The sequence below is a fragment of the Myxine glutinosa genome, chromosome 1 (assembly GCF_964187855.1).
Source record: "Myxine glutinosa chromosome 1, kmMyxGlut1.1, whole genome shotgun sequence".
In the NCBI taxonomy this organism is placed as follows: domain Eukaryota; kingdom Metazoa; phylum Chordata; class Myxini; order Myxiniformes; family Myxinidae; genus Myxine; species Myxine glutinosa.
In genome coordinates, this window is record NC_136261.1 from 398202102 (window position 1) to 398227553 (window position 25452).

Consider the following 25452-nt stretch of genomic DNA (forward strand, 5'->3'; position numbering starts at 1 on the left):
CTGCTGAGGTTCCTCACCAGTCTCCCGAGGCTGCTGAGGTTCCTCACCGGTCTCCCGAGGCTGCTGAGGTTCCTCACGGGTCTCCCGAGGCTGCTGAGGGTCCTCACGGGCCTCCCGAGGGTGCTGAGGTTCCTCACGGGCCTCCCGAGGCTGCTGACGTTCTTCACGGGTCCCCCGAGTCTGCTGAGGTTGCTCACTGGCCTCCCGAGGGTGCTGAGGTTCCTCACGGCCCTCGTCAGTAAAGCGCGACGGTGTCTGCCAGAGGCGGAAGCTCGACGGGGCCGGTGTCCCATGCGACCGCACCACATTGCTGTCTGGGGGAGAAATACTTGTCTGCTTCCCTGGCTAGGGCGCGGAAATCCTCAACAGCAGAGTTGGCCATGGCTGACCTTACCAGTCCTGGCAGCTGTTGCAGGAACAGCTCTTTGAAGAGGAAACATGGCCGGTGGCTGCACATGAGAGACAACATGTGGTCCATAGGCTCCGACGGCTTAGAATCGCACAGCCCGGGGAGAGAACGTAGTTCGCGGGTGCGCTCGGCCTCAGTGCGCTCGACGGTTACGAGCAGCAGCGCTTTTAGCGTCTCGCACTTGCGGTCCTTATCATTCCCAAAACTCCGGCAGTTTAATCGAAACTGCGCTTTTCGCCATGTTCGTTTGAAGCTCCAAAACGTCGAGAGCAAGACGGGGTCACCAATGTCGGAGTTGTGGATGTCGAGAGGACGAGACACATCTCAGCTGCTCATAGCGCCTTTATTCCAACAGCACTGAAATCGCGACCGGAACTCATACAGCTTTTATAACGCCAAAACCCTCTTCGCATGTGCGTGGCTGCAACAACCGCGGCCACGCCACGCCCACACCATCAAAAGCCCCACTGGCCCATGCCCGTGGATTATGTCCTAATAAGGTAACCGCGACAGTGCCACATTTCAAGAGAACATGTGGAAGGAACTATAAATTTCTCAACCCTCACAGTCATACTCATAGTCATAATCTTTCACAATTCAACATCAACTGTATTCTTAATACTCGTCACCAATTACTGCTTTGTTCAACTTTTGTAAATGACACATTTCCTTGACAAGCATTGCAGTCATATCATACGGGATAAACAATTTTTCCTCAATCGAATAATAAATATGGCAGCTATGACAATGCACTGAATACTATATACCGCCTGAAACCGTAGATTCGCTTATTTTATCACAATCAGTCGCCATTCAAAAACAAAAACATTGCCTCGGTAATCTCTAGATGGTGTCCATTTATTTATTTTTTTTGTGTGAGGACAAAAGAGCGTGATTTGTTTTGGAAGAAGAAGACGAAGAGAAATAATAAAAATAAGAAGAAGAAGAGGCGGAAGTAGACGAAAAAGACGCCATAGTTTTCGACGGAAACGGAAGGCGCCAATACTCACTTTTTAAATATTCTGTCTCAATTATCGCATTTAAAGCGTTTTAAGCATGTTATGTCGAATTAAAATACGTTTATTATTCGAAACGAGAAGCTCTACTCCGACAAGAAGGAACGGGCTAAACACATAGTGGAGGTTCCTGGCGGACGATGGATTCGAGGAGAACTTGGGGTGGACTTGAACACGTCCCGACCTGGCTGAAGATCCAGGGTCTACCGGAGGAGTCTCTCAGAGCCGCCATCACTGGTCTGGGGATCGAGATCTTCGGAGCTCTCTGTGCCCGAGCCGAGCCCGCTCCGGTGAGGGATCGACTGTGTTCTTTAGCCGCATGGAAGTTCACCTTCACCACGTACGTCGAGCTATGTCGGTACATGGAGTCATGCCGTGCGGGGCGAGGATCGGGACGGACCTTCGTGCTCGGATGTGGTGACGAGACCGGAGGACTTGGAGTCCTGCAGATCAAGATGGAGGATTCGGCTGAAAACGAGGAAAACAACCCGGGGAATGGTGAGTCGTGGGAACGACAAACAAACGGGTGAAAACATAACCTTCGTCCTCCTTTGGTGACAGAGGCAAATATCGTGATCTCCATAAAAAAAAAAAAAAACCGTGGTTATGTAAATACTACCAGTCGGGGTACCCAATGTTGCCTGGTCGATTATTTATTGATATAAATCACGTTCTTGCACCCACAAAATAATGGGGTCGGGGGATCATTTAATGTCACCTTTCACATTGGTACAAAGCCTTCGACATATTAATAGAGCAATTAAAATATATATATATATATCCAACTTTTCTTCAAAAATTTCAAAAATATTTTTGTGCGAAAACACTACCTGGCACTCAATGATGAACCTTTAGAAGTTTGAAGATCCATTCAGCCATATTTGAGAAAAATGGCAACGCACACACACACATCCGCACACACATCCACACATACACACATCCGCACACACATCCACACACACACACATACATGCACACACATCCACACACACATCCGCACACACATCCACACACACAAGCACACACACACACAAGCGGATTGATATGCGTATGAGAGGTTGGGTAGACGGCTTTGTGTATGAGTCGTGGTTCGTGACTGTGGTGAATGTGGATGCTCCAGTACTGGGGAGGGCTCCGTTGGGCGTGGTGCAGACTGGGAAATTGCTTGGTCCTTGCATGGTCATGTCATTGTTCGTTAGTGTGGAGATTCCTGGCGGCAGTCCATGCACACACACATATACACACATACACACACACACACACACACGAATCATGATTTACAAGTGCACATCGACGATTGTGATTTATACACACATACGTGACAAATTTTGCTGTATATTAAATATACACGCATATTGTACGTGACATATTGCACTGTATATTGCATCCACACATGCACGTATTATACTTCACATGGTACAGTATATCATGCGCACACATATACTTGACATGTGCTGTGTATTGTTATGTCGGTAGGGTACAGCAATATCTGGAGTCAGGTAGATCTGAATAGGTAACATGCTTCGACTGTCGCGATAGGGAATCTACCTGTAATAAGTTCTGTATATTTAGTCCGGTTTGTCGGGTTAATATGTCTGCTTGTGAACATACCAGGATGTTCGAGTGTTTGATAGTTAGGGATTAAAGATAAACCCCTGTGTGTCACACCTGGTAATCAAACCTTTGTCTCTTATGGCAATGCACACCAACATAGACATTTAGACAGGCCCTTAGCGCAACATTAGATAATTCCCTTCCCTGACAAGGACTTCGGAAGAGAACAGGCAAGAGGCCAGTTCAGGGCAGCGCCGCATGGGCCACAGCCAGCTACACCTCCGGCAGGCCTCGAGTAGCACGAGATATGACAACGATACAGGCCTATGATTCGGTGGAGGGTATTGATTGGGTGGCGCGCCAAGACTGACGTCACCACCGCAAGGTTATATAGGGGCACGCCGAACGACATTTTCTCTCTTGCAGCTCTTGCAGCTCCCTCTGGCATTTGAGCAGTTCTCTCTCTTGCAATCTTGCAGATCCAGCAGTTCGTCTTGCACATTCGGCTCTTCTTGCTTGCACAGCACGTCTCTCTTGCAGTTTGAACTCTCTTGCGCAGCACGTCCCTCCCTGGCTGTATTGTGCTCTCTGCACTTTTCCTCTTGGTCTTGAGAGGTCCTGGTGGTCTTGGCTCGCCATCTGCGTGGTGCTTGGAGCAGTGCTTTCGGAGCGATGGACCTTGTAGTGTGCGATCGATTGGAGCTTGGAGCGAGGCCTGGTGGCGCGCGAGTGGGGCCGAACGGAGCCGTGTTTGGACGGCAGACAATACAAGACGACAGACGAGATAAGGCTTCACCCACACCCCACATTTACAATTACACAACGTGTTCTTTTCCTTAATTCATATTCCCTCGTTTCATATCCGAAATCTGTGTGTGGGGACGTCCCGATTTGGATATTAATTACCGCCGGCGCGTACTTTTCCTGTCCCACCATCCTTGTGAATAAACCCTTATATTATTTTATGTATATATATATCTGAACGCAGTTTCCATGTGATTGATTTAACAGGTAAGACTGCAGGGGTCTCGCGCCCCCCTCCATTCCGCGCGCTTTGGTGTAGCTTTTGTTTTTGGAGTCCTCCATCGAGTTTCACCTCGAGAGCTTCGGCCTTCGCGATCAGCTTCCGTGACCGCCTGATTTTAATCAAAGGCGGCCGCACGACAGTATTATCTTCACAAATAATATACGTAACATGTTTTACAGTATATTCTGTGATACATGTTATTCATATTACACACACAACAAAAACAACAACAACATGCATTTTAAGGCCATTTTCCCTGCTAGAGCGGGGGTTAGCCTTGCGGTCCCCATGACGATCTTCTCCATTTTGCCCTATTTTCTGCATCTCTCCTTGTTAACCCCCTTGCCCGCATTTCTTCTTCCACCATCTTTCGCCAAGTCTTTCTCGGTCTTCCCCATCCTCTACTTCCTTCTACATTCATTTCCATCACTCTTCTCAACCAGTCACTTTCATCCTTCCTCAACACATGACCAAACCATCTCAACCTGTTCCTCTTCACAGCATCAATCACAGGCTCTATTCCCATCATCGTTAGCAATTCATCATTTGTCTTCCTCTCTCTCAACGATACTCCACACATCCACCGAACCATTCGCATTTCCACCCTTTCCAACCTTCGTTGCTGCTCTTCATTCATGACCCATGTCTCACTCCCATAAATCAGAACACTTCTCACACATGCAGCATACACCTTTCCCTTCAGCTTCAACGACACTCCCCTCCTCATCAGCACGCCACTCAGTTCCCGAAACTTCTTCCATGCACATCTCACTCGAGCAACCGTTGCTGAGTCTGATCCACCTTCTCCATTCAGCATGTCTCCGAGGTAGCAAAATGTTTTCACACCTTCCAGCTTCACGCCGTCTCCAAGATCCAACTCAACATTTCCTCCATCTGCAGCTCCCTCTGTGCACACCTTGCATTTGAATGTAGCTGCCACACTGGTCAATGACCCTCTCAGACCGCTACATTTTTGATTAACCCACTTATTGCACATTGTACATTGAATGGAGTTCACTCCGACACCCTTCCTGCACACAGCACATGGCCACTTCCCAGTTCTTTCCACCTCACCACATGCTTTACCACTTGCCATCACCTTCGTCTTTCCGATATTCACCTTCAGACCTTTTGTCTCCATACATTCCTTCCACTTGTTCATCTTTTCCTTCAGTCCATCCATACTTTCCGCAATCAACACCAGATCATCTGCATACAACAACTCCCACGGTAAACCCTCCTTTACGTTCTGGAGATCCTTACCTTACCTGAAGGTCCTTGCCTGAAACCTGAAACAGATCCTTACCTGAAACACGTACTAATGAAATAACTGAAGAAGGTTCCTATGGTGTCCTACGTGTGGCAAAATGGATTAACTATGGGTGCTCCGACTACCTTTACAAAGGGAATATTTATAAGGATTATTATATAAAAAAGTGAAGGTTCTAAAAACCGTAACACGGCACCCGTCTCTCCTCCAGCCACGTCCCGTGCCGACAAAACTTTAACTTAGTGTGACACTCAGGTGTGGTTACCCTCTACTTTTAACCTTACCCTGAGTGCGACATTTTAAAAACAATTAAGTATGTCCCGCCTGCTGCGTTGCATTCTATCTAACTGACTCACGCCCACAGAATAACCGAATTACGGAATTAATTTTCAAACTACACATTGACGGTGGGGAGCATCATTTTCAAAGACACTTTTGATTATTTACAAAACGACATCCAGGACCTGTCTTTTTGGGAGACAAAAGCAGATGGTTTTGAAAAGAGGAAAATCACGCCATGCACTGCACTGTACCGATACCACCAGCACCAATCAACAAAATAAGCACCAAAAGCACGAAAAGCACCACTATGCACAAAAAGCACCATCCGGTGCACAGTCATACATTTCAATATAATCAGCCAATGACGTCTTCTCTTCTCTGCTGGGCCGATGGTTCTGGACGACTTCTTGCTTGCTGCCTATTTAAAAATAAAAGGGCACAAACCGTGTCCACTTCTTTTTTTAATTATGGCCAGGAGGGGCCAACTAAGGGTGATCCACCTGCATGGCTTAGGTGCCACCTCAACCGTGGTCCGCAAGCAAGATTTCCACTGGCCACAATGGCCGGTCCCCAGCAGAGGTGCCAGGCCCCAACACGTGGGGTCCATGAGTGGTGCTCGGCCACAAAAACGTGTGGTCCATAAAGTGATGCTCGGCCACAACCACGTGGTCCATAAAGTGGGGTACCGGTCCAGGCAGGCAGCAGCGAGGGTGCGGGCACACAACTGCGAACACCTGCGCACTCCCCCCGGGCCCAAAATAAACAAATCCGTGAGTTGGGGAAGGAGGACAAGCAAGCAGCGGGGCAAGATCGCAAGAGTACACGTTAAAACAAGGCAATGAAAGGTGAGGTGCACTGGAGAGCGAGCGGAGACAGCTCGTCCCTAGTGTATGTTCCCCCCCCCGTCACCTAATCTACCCTTGCTCCTACCCCGTATTTACACAATTTACAAATTCGTCTCTACGTCATGTCTTCCCCATATCTCCCCTAATCCAAATTCGTCATCAATCCCTCTTAACCAAATTTTCCCTTCATTCCAATTCCTCATCAATCCCTCCTAAGGAGGAATGGAATCACAAGCACAATGTCACCCCCACGTCATGATGCGTCTTACATCGCAGACATTTGCAAAAAACGGTGGTGTGGAGTCCTGTCACCTCGGTGAGTGGATGCGGATGGTGTGAAGAGACTTTCAATCCTAACTACCTTCTAAATGACTTTAACACACTTACTCTACCCGGGGTCTTTCCCTGCTAAACCATTGGCCATTTTTACTCTATGTGGTTCTAAGAACCGAACTCCCATTGAACATACCGTGGTGCTCACCAATTTGGGGTCTCACTCCCCCGATTCTACTCCCTGTGCCCTCGCACAATTTCAGGGCTGGGTCGTGTGGCTCCCCTAGCAGGTCCGCTCACCTGCACACCTCCGCCATTGTAGTTGCCTCCCGAGCTTACCAGCTCCTCACCCTAACCTACCTGGGGAAGGCCCTCTGGCGCTCTCACCCCCTACCGCCCTCTCTGGCGTCGGGCTACCCGGGTCCGTCCTCCGGATCCTCGGGCCCCATTGAACAACTCACTAACTGGCTCCCCGAGCCTACCTGCGGCCTCACCTGGCCGACAGACTAACAGTGGCAGAGTGCCCATTTAATCACACACACTAACAGGCCACACGCCCAGCCAATTTCACTCCACTAATGCACCCAACACAACACTTCTGTGCAACTACTCACACAACAGATGGCAATATCCAACCACAATTTACCTACTCCCTCTACCTACTTTTAAACTACCCTGCCCAGGTATTCGTGAAGGGGGTCCATCTTTCCCCATCCACTCCTTCGCACCATGCACTCCACTCCACATATTCCACAATACTCACTCCACACCATCCATTCCATACCATCTCTTCCATGCAACCATTCTCACTTGCCACCATGCAAGTCAATCACTCAATGCACAATCACACCTTTCACAATACTCTGCTCAACACACTTTCACTTCTCCAAACCATTGCCTCTCGATTCCTCATTTCATCACTCTCACCACAAATATAGCATCATCTAACTATCTGGTTTTCCCTCTGAAACTTGTGCTCCCCGTCTTCCCTTGTACTAAGCACTCCCACGTCATTATCAACCAACTAATCTATTCTACGTCCCCTCTACAGGTATCAATGTCACTACTTACATCTACAGTTACCTATGGTCATTTTTAGATTCTATCAATAACCTCACCCTCCCGAGCTAGTTTTCACCGCCATAACCCCATAAACTATAGCTCATGTGCCCCCATAATCGTGTGAGGGATGGTAGAAATACCACCCCCCGACACTGGGTATCGATTTCCAATTATCACTATTACCAATTTCAAATCACTATTTCCAAATAATATTACCAATTCCAATTTCGAATCACCGGGTATCAATTCCAACTTCTCTACGTCGGGTATCAATCCAAACCAAAACACTATCATCATCCATTAGTCCGCTTACTTGAGCCTCTCGGTACGTCCATGCATTCTTTACAGCTCGGCTTCGCAAAGCCGAGCAATGCATACGGGGGGTTTGGGTCTACTGTAGGTTGAGTCCGTCCGGCATTCGGTTCAGGGGAGGAGGTTTGGTTGGGCCAAGGCACCAGGCACCATCCCTGCGCAACGCCTTGCGCTCCCATGAGCGATGGCCCGGCCTTGCCCGGCCAAAGCGCCACCACCACAAGGGGGCGATGCTCCGACCCCTCCTACCTTCCCTCGAACCGGGCCGGTCGCCTTGCCTGGCAAAGCGTGGATTCGACCGTGCAGGGCGGGGCCCGGCCCGAATCGTGCACGACGCCCCGTGCAGGGGCGAAACGGCACCGATCCCGGCCGGCCCCCGCAGCACACAAAGCCCGTCACGGACCGAGTGCTCGCGTCGGCTACCTGTCAGCCGAAACGTTGTCCCGGTCAATGTCGATGCCTTACCCGCATGCTCACACCACGCGTTCCGTTTCCTACTCACACATCCAGGTGTCTCCATACCATAGACTCCTTTAGAGAAGGTCTGGAACGTCCCATGCTCGGGGTTTGTAACTTGAGTCTGAAGGATTAACTTAAGTCCTGGGCTAAAATGACTTCTAGAAGGGCTGGAGACACGATCTCGGGGTCAAAATAGGGGTTTTTGAGGACGGCGAGTTCAATAGCGACATTTTCAACACCACCTGGGGTCATCTTCAAGGTTAAAAGGTCATATTTCAAGGTCAAATTAGTGAATTTTGGCAATTTTTGCTCGTTTTTTGTGTCTAACTCGTAAACGGTGAGAGAAGGCTGATTATAATAAGAGGCAAGTTTGTAGAGCTGTCCAAATTTAATATATATTGTCATATATCGTATTACACAAACATACAGCAAATACACATTCGAATAATAACAATGCACTGTTTTTCAATAATATTTTGTAAAAAATGTCTATTACAACTATGTCTATGTCTATCACTAGTTGGAGAGCTATCGCTAGTTGGAGAGCTTTTCTTGCCTCCTGAGGCATCCCACAGCCTTTTCTTTGTCACTAACATTGAGGACATGAGCTTTCAATAGAATGTTAGCTAAAGTAGTACATGCTGCATTATTACTAGCTAAAGGTGCATCTACAAAGGATAACAGCTCAGTAAAATGAAAGCGGCAATGCATTTTAGTCATGCCATGCAAATTATAGGCATTATGTACAAAGAAGACGGTTGACATAGTCGGCACACTCAGTCCACCTCTTTTCAAATTATCTAGGAACTCAGATGACACCTCGTTACCATCTTCATCATCCATGATCTCCATACTGGTGCTATCACCATATTTATGAACAAGGTATCCGGCCAAATAAACAACTTTATGCTTAAGGGCATCATCGGACCTCAAGAGTTCCTGAGTGTCATGAAGAGTGATCTCATCAATGAGTTCACTTCGCTCATCTGGATTTATGGAAGTACCACAATTCTTGTCGCAAACAAGCACACGAGAACTAGATTCTGGCATAATGTCATGCTTAACGAGTGTCTGCAAATTTGCAATTTTAGCTGCAGCCATAATGTCAACTACGTCAATGTAGAAGTTTCCACCGCATCTTTGCCTGGCTTGGCCGAAAAACTTTTCCAAGGCTTCATCCGCGAATATAGCAGGAAGAACGTAGTCAAAGTCTTTCTCTGCCAGAAGCAATTTGGCAGCACCCACATTATTACGTGTGGACACAGTGAAGTCTTCAGCAGTTTGCCGAGTTAGCTTCAGCTTACGACCATCACCTCCTTGCCATGCGCAAGTAGATATAATTTGGCAGGCCTCCTCCAGCCTAGTGAAACTTGCACAGTCTGCTGTCCAAGGCTGTCTGGATTCGTCGCGCAGATGGATAGCTGAGAAACAGTCTTTCACATTCATCATCTTGAACCACTCACTCATTGTCTGGGTGAGAATGATGGTGCCTTCGCTGATGCCCAGTGAATCCTTGAAGGTCTTTAAGGCAGCGACAGTCTTGTCATTGAACACCTGACATACCAAGGGTACGCTCTGGCGTTGAAGGTGCTTGGGGGATAACAGTGGTGTGCGTCAGCTTGGTTAAGCGAATAGGAGTAGCTCGGTCGATCTCATAAAGCTTCCGAATATCACTCCAGTAAGCTTTGTACTCATTGCCATGTACGACAAATGAGAGTGTCTGGCCGTCAACAGTAATCCAGTTGTTGCGAACATTTTTGAAGATGTGCACGTAGTCGTACACTAAGAACATAGAATGCTCTTGAATCGATAGCACTTGACAACTTCCCGGTCCTCCAAGTTTTGAATAAACACTGCGATTGGTATTGCAATTGTCACATATCAAAGAAATCACAGTACCTCCAGCACCAACTACAGCTGAGGCAGCTTCGATGAGGAGTTCCTTCAGCTGATCGGCAGTTAGTTTTTTGCAGGGCAAAACGCGTAGAATATAGCGTGGACCACCAAAATGGCAGGCAACTTCAACAACCATAGCAGGTGAAGCAAGCATTTCATGGTCACCCCGCACTGCAGCATTTTGAGCGTATCCTATAACATGCCCTCCAGAAAATCGCAATGCCTCGACCAGCTTTACCTCGTCAAACATTAAATTGACCAAACGCTGCTGCGGCTTAAGCTGGTCGAACAACGTTTTGAGGTTGGAGTCCTGCAGACTACTAGAAAGCACCTGTTTTACCTTTTTTATTGATGGTACAATGATTAAGCCGGAACGACGAATCATTTTGTATGCACTGGGTGATATGTTGTGAAGCTGCATTGCGAAAGTCATAGTATCGGTATCAAATCGGCGACCATCAGGAGGTATGAACACATGCCGCAGCTGCGACAGAAGGAAGGTTAAATGAGGAAGCTCGTGTACCTCAGTCATCTTGCAGAGCTGGCTTATTACGTGCTGAATAATTTCCTGGCTTGTGTACTCATAGGTGTTTACCTGGTCAGTTATGGATCTAATCTGGGACCGTTTTGAGAGCAAGCTGTTCTTTTGCAAAGGAAAAAGTCGTTTGGGCACCTCAATGCCATCTTTCTCAACTCTATTCAAGAATAGAAATCCAAAAGGTGAGCTGACTTGTTGGAAATGAAAGAACTGCCTGACAGTTTGTCCAGTAGCGTCAGTTATTGATAGGTACAGATTTTTCTGGTCTTTTATGACGTTAAAGCCAGGAAAATAGGAGCTGATTTTGGTGCAGAAGTGGTCGAAATCTTGGATCTTGTCTGCAGCCTCAGCAGCTGCATGCACCTCCTTAGTTCTTGATTCTGATGTAGAAGATGATGTTGGGCATGGGGCTGAAGTAACCTGCTTCAAAACTGATTTCGGTAATCCAGGAAATATTGATGGGGGTTCTTTGGGTCGCTTGCCACCCTTAACTGACACCCATTTACATTTGAAATGTGTCTCACAAATATATATCTCCTTCAAGCGCCTCAAGCTTTCTTTCTCCTTCGGCATTGCCAATATCCATCTCTCCCTCTCCTCAGGATCTTTTGGGAAGGATAGGACCTTTACATAAGGCGTCCCATCATAGTTTCCTTTACAGCCAAAGCAGCTGCAACGACGTGGCATCTTGTCATGAAAGCAGGAAACAAAACAAAGATCCTGTGAGATCACCAGCTGGACAGTTTCTGAAAGAGAAGAGAAACATATTATTTTGCTGATTCCGATATTAAATGTGAAATATCACAATTAATTTAGAAATAAATAATAATTAATACACAAATCAAAAAAATTAAAAACAAAATTGTTTAAAAATATAGTTGCCAAATGGGAAAAAATAATGTATATTCAAATCATTTTTTCGAGGGAAACTAATCTGTTATAATAGACTATTATATTGTATTTATTTATTTATTTCTTTATTATTTTATTACATAAATTACATGTGATATGTCAATTTCATTCCAATCCATCCAATAGTAAAGTGCTGTGGTATTTGCATAGAAAACGAGGCATTCATAGAAAACGAGATAGAAAATGGGAACTCAGACTCGAGTTACAAACCCCGAGGTCATGACGTTCCAGTCCTTCTCTAAAGGAGTCTATGCTCCATACACTCCGCACATTTCGTTACTGCACTGTCTCTCCGTGCACACCACCCAGGCACACTCATTCCGTTCACAGACTTCGTTACACACCTGACCACCGCACACCTCCTCGCACAGCTTGGCGCACACTTCTCGCGTGCACTCTCCCCCGTTACGTACTCCGTAACCACCACGGGCGTGCACTCTTCCGTTACATCCCCTGTAACACTCCCCATCACGCGCTCCACCACCAACTCAGGTGTGCCTCCTCGCACACGCTCAACCATTCCAAGTGTGCATTCTTTCTCACTCGCCACAACCAACTCGCTCTCCGTGTCACAATCACTCCCACTATCACACTCCGACGTGCGTTCGCTCTCACACTCGGTATCACACTCTCGCTCTGGCGCCATCTTCCTCCTCACACGCATGCCATTCCTACTCACACAGCGGACCACGGACCTCCCGCAAATGCCCGCGGTACGCTGGGATCCCAAGCACGCGAAAATCCTTTTCACGCCAAAAACTTTCCCGCCAAATCTCTCAGCCCAATAAACAGCCCGACTCACCTTTGGGATCCTCCTCTCCACACGCACCTGCAAATCTTTATAAGGATTAGCAAGCACGGCATGAGGATGTGAATACAGACTTTGAGCAATTCCCATTCCTTCCTCCCGCTGTTGCTCTTCTACGTCCGCTGTCTCTCCAATTTCCATTTCCACTATTGGTTCGGTTATAATTTATTTTTCCTTTCCCTCGATGACTGCTGGCTCTAATACAATTTCCTTTTCTACCTCAGCGGTCGCCCGCTTCCCCATACCCCGGGTCGCGATTTCTACCCCGGTCCACATGTCTGCACCTTGCTCCAACTTGCTTCTCCCGCGCTTCTCTAGCCGCGTTACCTCGTCGCGTACAAATGTGCCTTTCCCGCTCAACCTGCGGTTAACCTCCCTCTCACACTCCCTTGCCTCATACCGGGCTTTGTCCCTCGCTAGCCCCTCATTTACTTCCCGGGCTTGGCCATTTATGTCCTCCAATTGTTCCCCTACCTTGTCCTCTAATCCTACCAATTTGACCTCTAGGCCCCCAATTTGGCTTCCCATTTGCTCCCTCATTCTATTTTCCAACCCCTTGAAGCTATCTTCTGTTTTGACCATAAAGGCCATCATGTGGGTCACAAATAGGCCCCAGTCTACTGGTGCTGCAGGCTCGGCTACCGCGGCTACGTGTGCGGCGCCGCCATTTTGTGTGCCTGCAACCCCTACTGCGACACCCTCTCCAACCTCCTCTTCCATTTCTCCCACCTCTTCCCTGGGGTCCTGGGTTAACTCTAACCCCTCTTCTTCATTCTCCCCTGCCGGCATCCGATCGCCTTGATTATCCATGGCACGACCTTAATTTGGGTTTTAATAAAAATTTTGGCCGCTCGTAATTTTGACCAAATTTTTCAAGATGGATTTAAAAATTTGGTTCGGCCTTCCAAATCCCACTCCTGACACCAATTGTTGCGGATTCGGAGCTCATAGCTGTCATAGAAACATTATCTCAGTGTCTAAATAATCATTTTTAAGGACAAGGAATCCATTTGTATTATGGCATCGTTTACATGAAGACATATTCTACTGTCTGCTTCTTCGTGATCACTCTCTCCCATTGTGATGTTAGCCTGATTCGATTGGACTCGTGGACCAGATGTAATGTAAACCTGTTTGGTAAGCGGATAGTCGTGTTTGACTATGTCCTCCGTCAGCAGTGCGAAAAGCTCCTCCTTGTTGGTAGGACCCTGTAGAAAGCCAGTGAAGTTACTTGGTAACTTCGTATTGCGGGATACCTTTCTACGTAATCCTTTCCCTCGTTTCTCTCGAGTTGTGGCTTTGAGGCTGTCGGGTCGGTAAGTGTCCCAAACAATGTCCATCCTGGAACAGCCTTGAAGTTGCCTTTCTATCCAGGGGATGAAGATATTGTCACTGTATTCGCCAAACGTAGAAGTGTTTTCTTGTGGCAGGGCATGTACAATGGCAGCACCATCAACCGCTTTGGCGTCAAAATAAGTGGGTGTTTCTGGCTGGACACTTGCATCAATGCAATGCAATAGCTCTGATTGATTGCTTGGTAGTCGGAGTCTCCCATGCAAAGACAGTGCTGGCGGCCACGGGTGGTTTTCATGTTTAAAGAACACCTCCAGTTTGGTATTACGGACTTGGGCAGCGACGAACAGCTGACTGAACAGATTGCAGTCACTCTTTATTTCCTCGAATTGCTTTTTCGCTTTTGATTTCATGGTAGTGGAATGTGGACGTTTAAATAGAGGAAGTTGGTTTTTCTTGATGGCCACGTAAATTGATTCATGTCTTTCAACCAGCACTGCCTTGACGTACTTGGAATACTGGTCATTACCCAAAGTTTCCATCGTGTGCAGTGCTTGGACAACCATATCATCCACACAATCATGTTTGTCCAGGGTCATGAGTTCCTTGGATGTCTCCATGAATGGATTCCCCATTGTCACTATGGCATCGCACATATCGCTAACCTGTTTCTGGAACGTTTTCTGAATCGAATGTCCCTGGATGTGACTTTGGGAGGGTTGCTCTGACGAGTGATATAATTCGTGAAACTCTGTGAGAATTCTGGCTTGCTCAGGACCTGCCACCATCCATCGTTTCAGGGCAGCTGGATTTTCAGTGAGACCGATGGCTCCACCTGATCCCTTCACTGTTTTGTGAATGAATATGGATTAATTCCACTGATTTTAGCGAGTTTAGCCCTCTCGTCGGTGATGTTAGCCCCCCCCCCCAACCGCCCCCCCCTCCCGGTCGGGGACAGCCTGGCGCCGCCACTGCCTCTATGGCCGTCACCTGGTGGAACTTCCCATAATAGTAATGGATTAATTGACTAAATATGTTGGTTATGTGACTAAGACCAAGATTTTTAGGTTATATATAAGCTGGATATTGCAAAAACGTGACAAACACATAATTTGACCTTTGACCTTGACCTGGGCCTCGAAAATCGGGCAGCCCCCTCTCAAAAGTTTTGTTTGGTCCTAAAGTATAACTGTGCCAAATTTAGTGCTTTGGGCCAGCGTGTCACGATCATTTCCATAAGCCACCCCACTAAAACTATCACGCTCCTCTGTGGGTGAGATTGGCCAGGGTGATTGGTCAATGGGTTCCCAAATACCTTTGTCAATCCCTCCGCAAACCAGGGATATAATTCCCTGCTCGGACCCGGACAAGATGGAGTTTGCCGAGCGGTTAGCAGTCCGAAATCCGAGCCGTTCGCAAACACTAACCTGATCCTGAGCATTGGCCAAATCGTGCCACGTGTATTCAATATTGAAGGAAACAGACTAAGGCAATCAAATGGAGAAGAAACCAAAGTGAAAGAAGAACACAGAATTTATTATACAGTACTAGAAGAGGAAAGGAAAGGAAAGGTAATGTACAGTTGAAGAGGAAGAAGCAGTAACACAGGGCAGCCTTATACAGTCTTATATAACACTCCCAAGACAATACGAACAGACTTGCACGAAAGGGTAGTGGTGGGAAGGAAGAGAAGGTTCATGCAGATGGCAGGGAAGGAAGGTCCGGCAGATGGCATAGGCGTCGAGGTCCCGCTCCAGGTGCACGCTCCACTCCAGTCCACGTTTTGGTTCACGGCGAAACCCGGCAAGCAGCGCGATTATTATCATCGTGGTAGCGGTCTCTCTCTCTCTCTCTCTCTCTCTCTCTCTCTCTCTCTCTCTCTCTCTCTCTCTCTCTCTCCCTCTCTCTGTCTCTGTCTCTGTCTCTGTCTCTCTGTCTCTCTGTCTCTCTGTCTCTCTCTCTCTCATCTGCCCTTACCATCCACTGGGCTCATCTGGCTCTCTCGTTCTCCCGGGCACATCTCTGGAAGTAGTCCGTGGCAGCGCTTATATCATGTCCTCACGAATCAACCCACGTGCGCTTCGCTCCGCCTACCGGTGAACACGCCTTGGCCCTGACTGGTCGCGAGGGTTCACTGGCACGCCTTTTGTGACACGCTGATGGGGCCATGCCTCCGTTCCTGGCACAACTCCCCCTTCTTCTCCAGTGTGACCGCGTGCGTAATGACGTCTTGAGCCAAGCAGCGAACGCTACTGGCAAGCCAAGGAACACAATTTGGAGGGAGGCTACAAAATGAACAGGATTGGTAAAAGGAGCCTACGTTATTTGATTAATGCAACGCAGAGTCAAACTATTGGAAACAGATCCTTACCTGAAACACATACTAATGAAATAACTGAAGAAGGTTCCTATGGTGTCCTACGTGTTGCAAAATGGACTAACTATGGGTGCTCCGACTACCTTTACAAAGGGAATATTTATAAGGATTATTATTTACAAAGTGAAGGTTCTAAAAACCGTAACAGTATTATGATTTCCTTTGTATGATTCGACATGGTCCTGTCTTCCAGCAAGCATTGAAATTAGTTTAAAATACCATGATACTGTTTGAAATACCTTTAGCCAGTGGAACATACTGCTTTATTCTACAAGTTGAGCTCCCAGGGGTATTGCCCTGAGTTTTTATGTTTGTTTCATTACAAAAGTAAATTATTGACGCTTCTGTTGAATTGTTTTTCCAGACAAACAATTGGGAAAGTTTTCTTCTTCCAACTGTTCCCCGCTGGTTGACCCTGAAGTTTCTCTCAGTCATCACATGCCACGGACGTTTTGTCAAGATGATGATAAATTTAACGATATTGAGTCGAAAAACAACAATGGTGACAGGTGTACAACGATCCTGCAACATGAGTTCCAAAGAAGTGTGAAGCCACAAAAGTTTTCTGTTTCGAACAAGAACTTTACCGCCTCATTGTGTTTAAAAGAATGTGTAAAAATATCCACAGGTAAAAAGCCACACAGGTGCACTGTGTGTCATATGGGATTTTTTTCTTCTTCATATCTATGCAAACATCAAAGGATACATGCTGGTGGGAAACCCTGCAAGTGTTCACAATGCACCAAGACCTTTGCTCTTTCATCGACTTTGTCGAAACATCAAATGATGCACACCGGTGAGAAACCCTACAAGTGTTCACAATCCACCATGACATTTCGTCAATCATCAAATTTAGTTCGACATCAAAGAATACACACTGGGGAGAAACCCTACAAGTGTTCGCAATGCACCAAGGCCTTTTCTCATTCATCAACTTTATCGAAACATAAAAGGATACATTCCGGTGAGAAACCCTACAAGTGTTCACAATGCACCAAGACATTTCATCAATCATCAAATTTAGTTCAACATCAAAGAATACACACTGGGGAGAAACCACACAAGTGTTCACAATGCACCAAGACATTTCGTCAATCATCACATTTAGTTCGACATCAAAGAATACACACTGGGGAGAAACCCTACAAGTGTTCGCAATGCACCAAGGCCTTTTCTCATTCATCAAATTTATCAGAACATCAAAGGATACATTCCGGTGAGAAACCACACAAGTGTTCACAATGCACCAAGACATTTCATCAATCATCAAATTTAGTTCAACATCAAAGAATACACACTGGGGAGAAACCCTACAAGTGTCCGCAATGCACCAAGGCCTTTTCTCATTCATCAACTTTATCGAAGCATAAAAGGATGCATACCGGAGAGAAACCCTACAATTGTTCTGTGTGCAACAAGATGTTCACGCAGTCAGCACACTTACGTAAGCATCAAAGAATGCACACCAGAGAGAAGCCCCACAATTGCTTGGTGTGCAACGAGGCATTTCATCATTCGTCTCATTTGTCACAACATCAAAGAATGCACACGGGAGAGAAACCCTACAAATGTTCTGTGTGTAATAAGACGTTTCGTCATTCGTCATATTTGTCAAAACATCAAATATTGCACACAGGAGAGAGGCCCTACAAGTGTTCCGTGTACAGCAAGGTGTTTAATCATTCATCAAATTTACATAGACATAAAATGATACATTCAGGGAAGAAGCCCTACAAGTGTTCTGCTGTGTCACAAGGCATTTAGTCTTTCGTCATATTTGTCTGAACATCAAAGATTGCACTCTGGAGAGAAGCCCTACAAGTGTTCATTTTGTATGAAGATGTTTAATCGTTCATCATATTTATCTCAACATCAAAGAATACACACTGGCGTGAAAATTTTTGTATTGTCATAAAAGAAGGAACGACAAAGAAAGTAAAGAAAGTTATTAAACAAGACCATACTTGAAAATAGCAAGCTTCAACACACCAACTTATCCACAGCCTGGATAAATTGCAAAAAAGCCTTTGATAGTGTCCCACATTCATGGATTATAAAATGCTTGCAAGTATACAAAGTTAACCCCCAAATGGTCACAATGATGGAGAAAGCAAACACACTGGAATACAACGCTGATACTACTTCACATGAAAGGAAAGATTGAAATCCAAGGGGTAAAGATACAATGTGGTATCCGACGGTTACCTTGTATGACGGTTACCTTGTAAAGATACAACGTAACCATCACACTACCACTGGTTACCATAGTACTTGATGACTCCTGAAGTGTAGCTACACACCGAGACTGTGAGCTTGGATGATGTTCTATTAAAGTGAATTGGTAATAAAAGTCCATTTATGAGTTTGGCAGATTTTGGTGGTTATTGCAGTGAGAGTGTGGTGGTGGTTGGAAGCGGTGTGACGGTGAAGTTCTGGCGTGCAATTTGAATCGGATTTTGGCCCGTGTTTGCAAAACCGGTAATGGGTGCTGTGCAGTGCGAGGTTGGTTTCGGAGCTCGCACTTGTGCTTTCTTAAAGAAAATCTTATCATTTCTTTGAATACGGACACAACGTTTTGAGATATCCTGTTCAGAGAAAGAAAGACAGACAAACACCTTTTGTGGCAGAGGTAAAGATGCGGCATTGCTTATTGAGGTGTTAGTACCCATCGATCTTGGCCAAAATGTGGAAATCAAGAAAATGACCAAATACCAGGACCTCAAAAACGAGGTCAAAAGATACAAGTGAATAAAAAAATTAATACTGAATCAAAAAGGAAATGTAGGGATGACAAACTACAGTCTAAAAAAGGTCCTAAACAAGATAGGGATGATGTTGGTTTCGAGAGTCGCTTACAGTATTGTCATCACATAACAATCCCTACATCACTGCCTCATTTACACTTCATCAATCATTGCTTCAAGATTCTACAAACATTTCACTGGATACAACAGTACTTGATTACTCTTGTGGTGAAGCCACATAATGAGACTGTACAAATTAGTATTCCGAGTACAATGTAATAATATCAGTACATGATCATCAACTTCTTACAAACTGCATGGACATCTCTAATAACAGCATTCTATAATTGTCTCCATTTGTGATTGGTTACTCTAAGTTGATAAAAAAGAAAAGTCGGAAGGACAACTGAAGCTGCAAGAAGTCCCTGAAATTATACAGGAGCTTCTTGTACTTATGCAAAAATGAAATATCGGAGCTTCTAATACTTTTAGTTCTGCCTCGCCCTCGACAATAGTCTGGAGGCAGTGATGTAGGGATTGTTATGTGATGACAATACTGTTAGCTACTCTCGAAACCAACATCATCCCTATCTTGCTTAGGACCTTTTTTAGACTGTAGTTTGTCATTTAGCATTAAAAAAAATTTTCACTTGTTTCTGTATTTTTTTACAATGTGGAATAACAGAATGGTATATGATACTCAGAGGATACCCAAACTTGGAGCAAAAGTGCCAAGATATCTTTGTCAGCAATGTCAAACACTGCACATGTTCCTATATTGTCTTACGTAACCCTGACTGTATCTTGCAGCTCTGTCTTATTGCCCGTTTCTCAAAGAGTAATGTCTTTATCCAGCCTCAGGCCACACAAGGACCTGCACGTAGAAATGCCAAAATAACGTGTGGTTTCCCTCTAACCAATAGGGTGGGGACAGAGGGGAGGGGCGGAGCCTCTCGAGAGGAATTTATTTATGCACAGCCGGACGGGAAAGACTCGTGGTTTTTACTGTTTTGTTTACTTGGTGTCAATAAAACTTGTCATACACTCAAACTGCAAGTGTCCTCGATTAACTACGACGAGAGTACGAAGAGATGCTCCAACTTTTGTTTTGTATCGGTGGGTGGGGCCGGCATTTTTTTATCCATGTCATCCCGACGTTAGTACGTAGAGTCGAAAGTGCCAGCACACTCTCTGATAATAGTTTTGTAAAATTAACTTCAAGGAAGAACTTTATCAAGACAAGATATCAGTATTTATCTGAAGTATACAAATGCTGGTTCTGAGAAATCAGAAGACCTCGGTAATACTTAAGTAGATTCTCGCCAGACAAAAATGCAGTCACTATAAATCGTCAGAAAGACGTCAGTCAAACACACTGTACAGGTGACACACTTTCTTATCTGCACATGCGCATAGCAAGGTTCAGGCTTGATCGAGTAGCCGTGGGGAAGGGTGTGGCCTTGCCAAACTGCGATGGTCTCGGTTGAGCACGAGATAACACGCTCTCAGAGAGTATCTGTAAATATTTAACTGGAGAAACAAATTATAACAAAGGATTCTGCACCAGTATAACTCCAGTCATTGCCATTGAGAGAGGCCCAGCTGAGAAATACACCGTCTGAATAATTATTGTTATATTTGATTAGATGATGTTCTAACTACTGTTTTACAAATGTTGCAGTACAAACTTTATAGACGTGCTCACCAGTGGTGTACTGAGGGTGTTTGGTAGGGTGGAGTAAAAATATCATTTTAAATTTTTTTATAAGCTAGTATATGGGACATGTGCCAAATGACCATAGAAACAATCCTGCAAAATTATAATTATTTCTGACCACTCCTTCATCGCCCTCAATCTGATTGAAATTTTGGCATATTATCGCATTTCGACATATATCGCATTTCGTGATACATGCTTTGATCCGCCATTAACCACGAGGTGACTTGGAGAAGAAGGGGGGCGCCAGAACAGGGTGTGGCCCACCCCCGCATCATCAAAGGCGTGGCCACAAAGCCCTCAGCCAGCCAACCAGGACTGAGGAGCGTCACCGACGGGGGTGGTTTGGTGAGCTGCATAGTGATACGCACCCCGTTTATATTAGCACTGGCTGGGACTATTTATGCCAGATGAGACGATTTGCTGCACTTGGGCGATTGCTGCACTCCTGCCACTCCCCTTCAATTCGTGTGAGTGAGTTCGTGTTGTTTGTGCTGTCTGTCTGTCTGTCTGGGGAACCCTAAGTTAAGCCTGTAATAAGTTGTTTTTGTTTGTTTTTAGAACGATGGCGGTCACAAGAGATCAGGTTACATGTGTGATATTTGGAGCTCCAAGAAACATCCAAACTAACGTTCTCCCAACGTACGCTGATGTCATGAAAGGATACCTTCAATCTCGGCAACAGCTTAGGACGGAGAATGGCAAATACTGTTCATTTGGTGACATATCTCACAAACTGTGCTATGAAATTCAAGAGGTATGGGAAACGGCCTCTCTTCCAACGGTATCGCACGCGCAAGCGATTGAAAAACTCAGATCTTTCCATGACAAGTACAATTCAATCCTAAAAGTCTACAAGGGAAGAAAGGATCAACCCACCTACAAACAACGACTCACAGACTTTCTCGACAAATCTAACAATCTGTTTGATCTTAGCAAATGTAAATGTTCTGACATGGTGTCTAACTGTAACTGCTTGAAAGAACATAAAGTGCCGCAAAAAGAGCGAGAGTTCCTTCAAGACCAGAGAGGACCGAGGAACATGGTAATTGGCGGAATAGATCAAGAAGAGACATCAAGATTGAAGAGGAGAGCGGAAAGAGAAGAGACCAATCTCAAACGAATGAAAACTCACTACGAAGATGCCAAAAGTCAGATTGCTTTTACGTATGATGAAAGCGAAGAAGACTACGTGGATAGCGCGACTGACGATGAGTATATTTCTGAATCAGTTAATCTCCAGAGCACACCAAAACTGGTTCGACAACAGCAACAAATGACGATCTCACTACCTTCGCTCGCTAAAGCCTGCGACCGAACTGGCGTCTCTGACAGATCAGCTGCTATATTAGCTACATCAGTTCTGCACGATCTCGGCGTAGTTTCACCAAAAGACCGTTCTAAAATAATTGATCGCAGCAAGATCCCCAGAGAATGTAGCAAAACTCGAGAAGAACTTCAAAGTGATGTCTGCACCGTCATAGAGGGACTATACTTTGATGGCAGAAAGGATAACTCCCTGACTCAGGTTCACGGCACTGACAACAAGAATCACCGAACAACAGTCAAAGAAGAACACGTCGGCATCATCGCAGAACCCGGTTCATCGTACTTCAGCCACACAACTCCATCATCAGGATCCAGCAAAAGCATTGCAGAGTCTTTAGTCGCTAGTCTGAAGGAATGGAATGTGAAGACAGAGGATATCAATGTAGTCGGGTGTGACGGCACTAACGTGAATACGGGACATACAGGAGGTGTTATACGACAACTGGAAGAAACCTTCAATCGTCCACTGCAGTGGCTGGTATGTCTTCTTCATGCCAATGAACTTCCGCTGCGGCATCTGTTCGAGGAACTCGACGGCACAACTACAGGCCTGCGTGGATTCTCAGGACCCATCGGAAAACGTCTATCAACGTGTAACGAACAGCCTGTAACATCGTTTACGCCAGTGAAACTGAGTCAGGCATTGCCGAATGTGGACCCGAGAGACTGGAGTACAGACCAGCGATATCTCTTGGAAATGTGCAATGGCATTAGCGAAGGTGAATGCAGCGTCGATCTGGCCCTACGAAACCCTGGATGCCTGAATCACTCTCGGTGGCTTACAACAGCTAATAGAATACTCCGACTGTACGTCAGCATCAAGACACCACCCGAGAAGTTGAAAACCATCGTGACATATATCATTCGAGTGTATGCTCCAATGTGGTTTTCCATCAAAGTCCACTCATCATGCAAAGATGGAGCCAGGCACACCACCAGATGATCGTCAAGTCACGATACCTTAGCGCTAAACACAAGAAGATCATTGACCCTGTTATGCACTGCAACGCGTACTTTGCACATCTGGAAAATATACTCCTAGCCATGATAACTGACCATCGACCTCAAATACGAGAATGGGGCTTGCGGCGAGTGATGAAAGCCAGAGCAACAGACAGACAGCCTACTGGACAGATACGACGGTTCAAGGTCCCCGCTAAACTCAACTTTGATGCAGTGGAGTACTTCGACCTAATTGACTGGGGAGCGTGCGCCATCTCGGAGCCTCCCGTGATCCGAGGCATGTCAGACCCTGAGCTGAAGGAAATTATCACGATGGATGTCACCCCAACTGTCCTCTTCCCTAAATTCCCTTGCCACACAAAGGCTGTGGAAAGGACTGTGAAACTCGTGACCGAGGCCGCTCAAGCTGTGTGTGGCAAGAAAAGGCGAGACGGCTTCATCCGTGCCCGTGTCACCTCGCGACAGATGATGCCATCGTTTGAATCGAAGCGCGACTTCACACACTTCACATTGTAACTGTGACTGTAACATTCTGAGACAAACTATAATAGACCTATGATTTGAATGCATCTATGAGCTGTTTTACTATGTTGCATAGTATAGTAAAATAAAAAGTTACTGAGGGAGATCAAAATATTGTTCAATTTTAATACAATTTTAACACAGTGCTCTATAGATGTAATGGCACCTTTTGGCATATCTAGCGAGTTAAAATTCGAAAAGAATTTATTTTGGCTATTTTCACTCCACCCTAGTGTTTGGCATAATTTTTAATTTAAAAAAATATATTTTTCCCTCTTCCCCCCCCCCCCCCCACCCCTCCTCTCCCCCACCCCCTGCTTCAAAGTTCCTCTCCCAAATCCCCAATCCCAGTTGCCATAGGTAAGAGGGCATAGACATAAGGAAACTAGGATCTTTATATTTAAACATTAATTAATTGACCATTGACCACTCCAGGCGATGCAGTCTGCCAAAACAAAGATGAAAGGATCACCAAATGTCAGTTCAAAACTTATTCAACTCGGGGGGGCCCGGTGGTCCATTGGACCAAATTTTAATTGGGGCCTTTTTGATCTTTGGGAACTTTTGGGTGTTCGGGGACTTTTGGGTCATCAGGGTCTTTTGGTTCATCAATGACTTTTGGGTCATCATGGACTCTTGGGTCCTTGGGGACTTTTGGGTCATCAATAACTATTGTGGACTTTTGGCTGATTTGGGGACTTTTGGGTCATCAAGGACTTTTTGGTTCCTTGGGGACTTTTTGGTCCTTGTGCACTTTTGGGTCATCAAGGACTTTTGGGTCCTTGGGGACTTTTGGGTGATTTGGGTAATCAGGGACCTTTGGGTCATCAACGACTTTTTGGGTCCTTGAGGACTTTTGTCTTTTGGGTCATCTGGGTCTTAAAGGTCATCTGGGTCATCTGTGCTAAAGGGTCTTCCAAGGTCCAATGGGTCTCAGCAGTCTAAAGGGTTCAAACGTACATTTGAATAGCACTTAATTAATTGACGTCAAAAAGTATGACGCACACATACACCTTTTTTTTTTTTTTTGTATACTGAATCGAGGCTCGTGAAAGAGCTAACATTTACTTCACAAACAAATCAACCAGACAAACAAAATATATAAAAAGAGGGAGCGGAAGACAAGATGGGGAGAGAAGGGGAAGCACACAAACACAACATTTGAGAGCAGGGAGATGTGTGGGAGGGAGAGGGCTTGGGGGGAGGAGGCGTGGGAAGGGGGGGGGGGTGGGAGAAGTATAAAACAACAAGGGCACCAAGGACTTCCAGGACAGAAGTTGGTATTTCAAAAAAGTGGAATTGGGGTGAAATTAGCGGGGGTAGAAAAGATCAAGGTTTTGGATGGGGGAAGATAAGAGATGGTGGTGAACAGCTGTTTTAAAGACCTGGAGGGCGGAGTGGGATTGAAGAGAGTGAGGGAGTTTGTTCCAGAGGTGGGAAAAAAGAGGAACGAAGGAGTGAAGTTGAATAGAGAGTCTCGATTTTGGCAGTTTAACCATAAGGGGGTTGATGGCAGATATTGTGCGATCTGCAAGAACATTTTGGGGATTCCAGTGATTCTGAATGCTTTCATTTCAACAGCGTGAAGACGAGCTAGGTGTGAGGCAGGAGCACCGGCCCAGAGGGGAGTACAGTAGTCCATTGAGCTGCGGATGAAAGCCTTTATGTGGTGAGGAGCTCAGGTGTGCCAAGGAAGGACTTCGCACGACGGAGGATGCCCAGTCGGCGACTGGCTTTGGAGGCCAGCTTTGAAATGTGGTTTTCCCAGGAAAGATCATGGCAGATAGTGAGACCCAAAAGCTTGAGTGACAGAACTTCTTGGAGAGGATTCTTCAGAAAGTGGA

General features: G+C 45.9%; 1 protein-coding gene across 2 annotated transcripts in view; it reads left to right on the top strand.

Annotated features, from left to right (window-relative positions):
• Positions 1 to 1407: 1407 nt before the first annotated feature.
• The window catches only part of LOC137416880 (uncharacterized), a 101725-nt gene continuing 77680 nt past the window's right edge, over positions 1408 to 25452 (top strand). The window contains exons 1-2 of one of the 2 annotated variants that reach the window (XM_078770337.1): positions 1408 to 1923; positions 16698 to 20111. In XM_078770337.1, the coding sequence (XP_078626463.1) occupies positions 1566 to 1923; positions 16698 to 18097 (1758 nt within the window). In that variant the 5' untranslated portion in view covers positions 1408 to 1565 and the 3' untranslated portion in view covers positions 18098 to 20111. Of the gene's footprint in view, positions 1924 to 16697; positions 20112 to 25452 lie in introns of those variants that run through there. The other variant, XM_068102565.2, reaches the window with a different exon arrangement.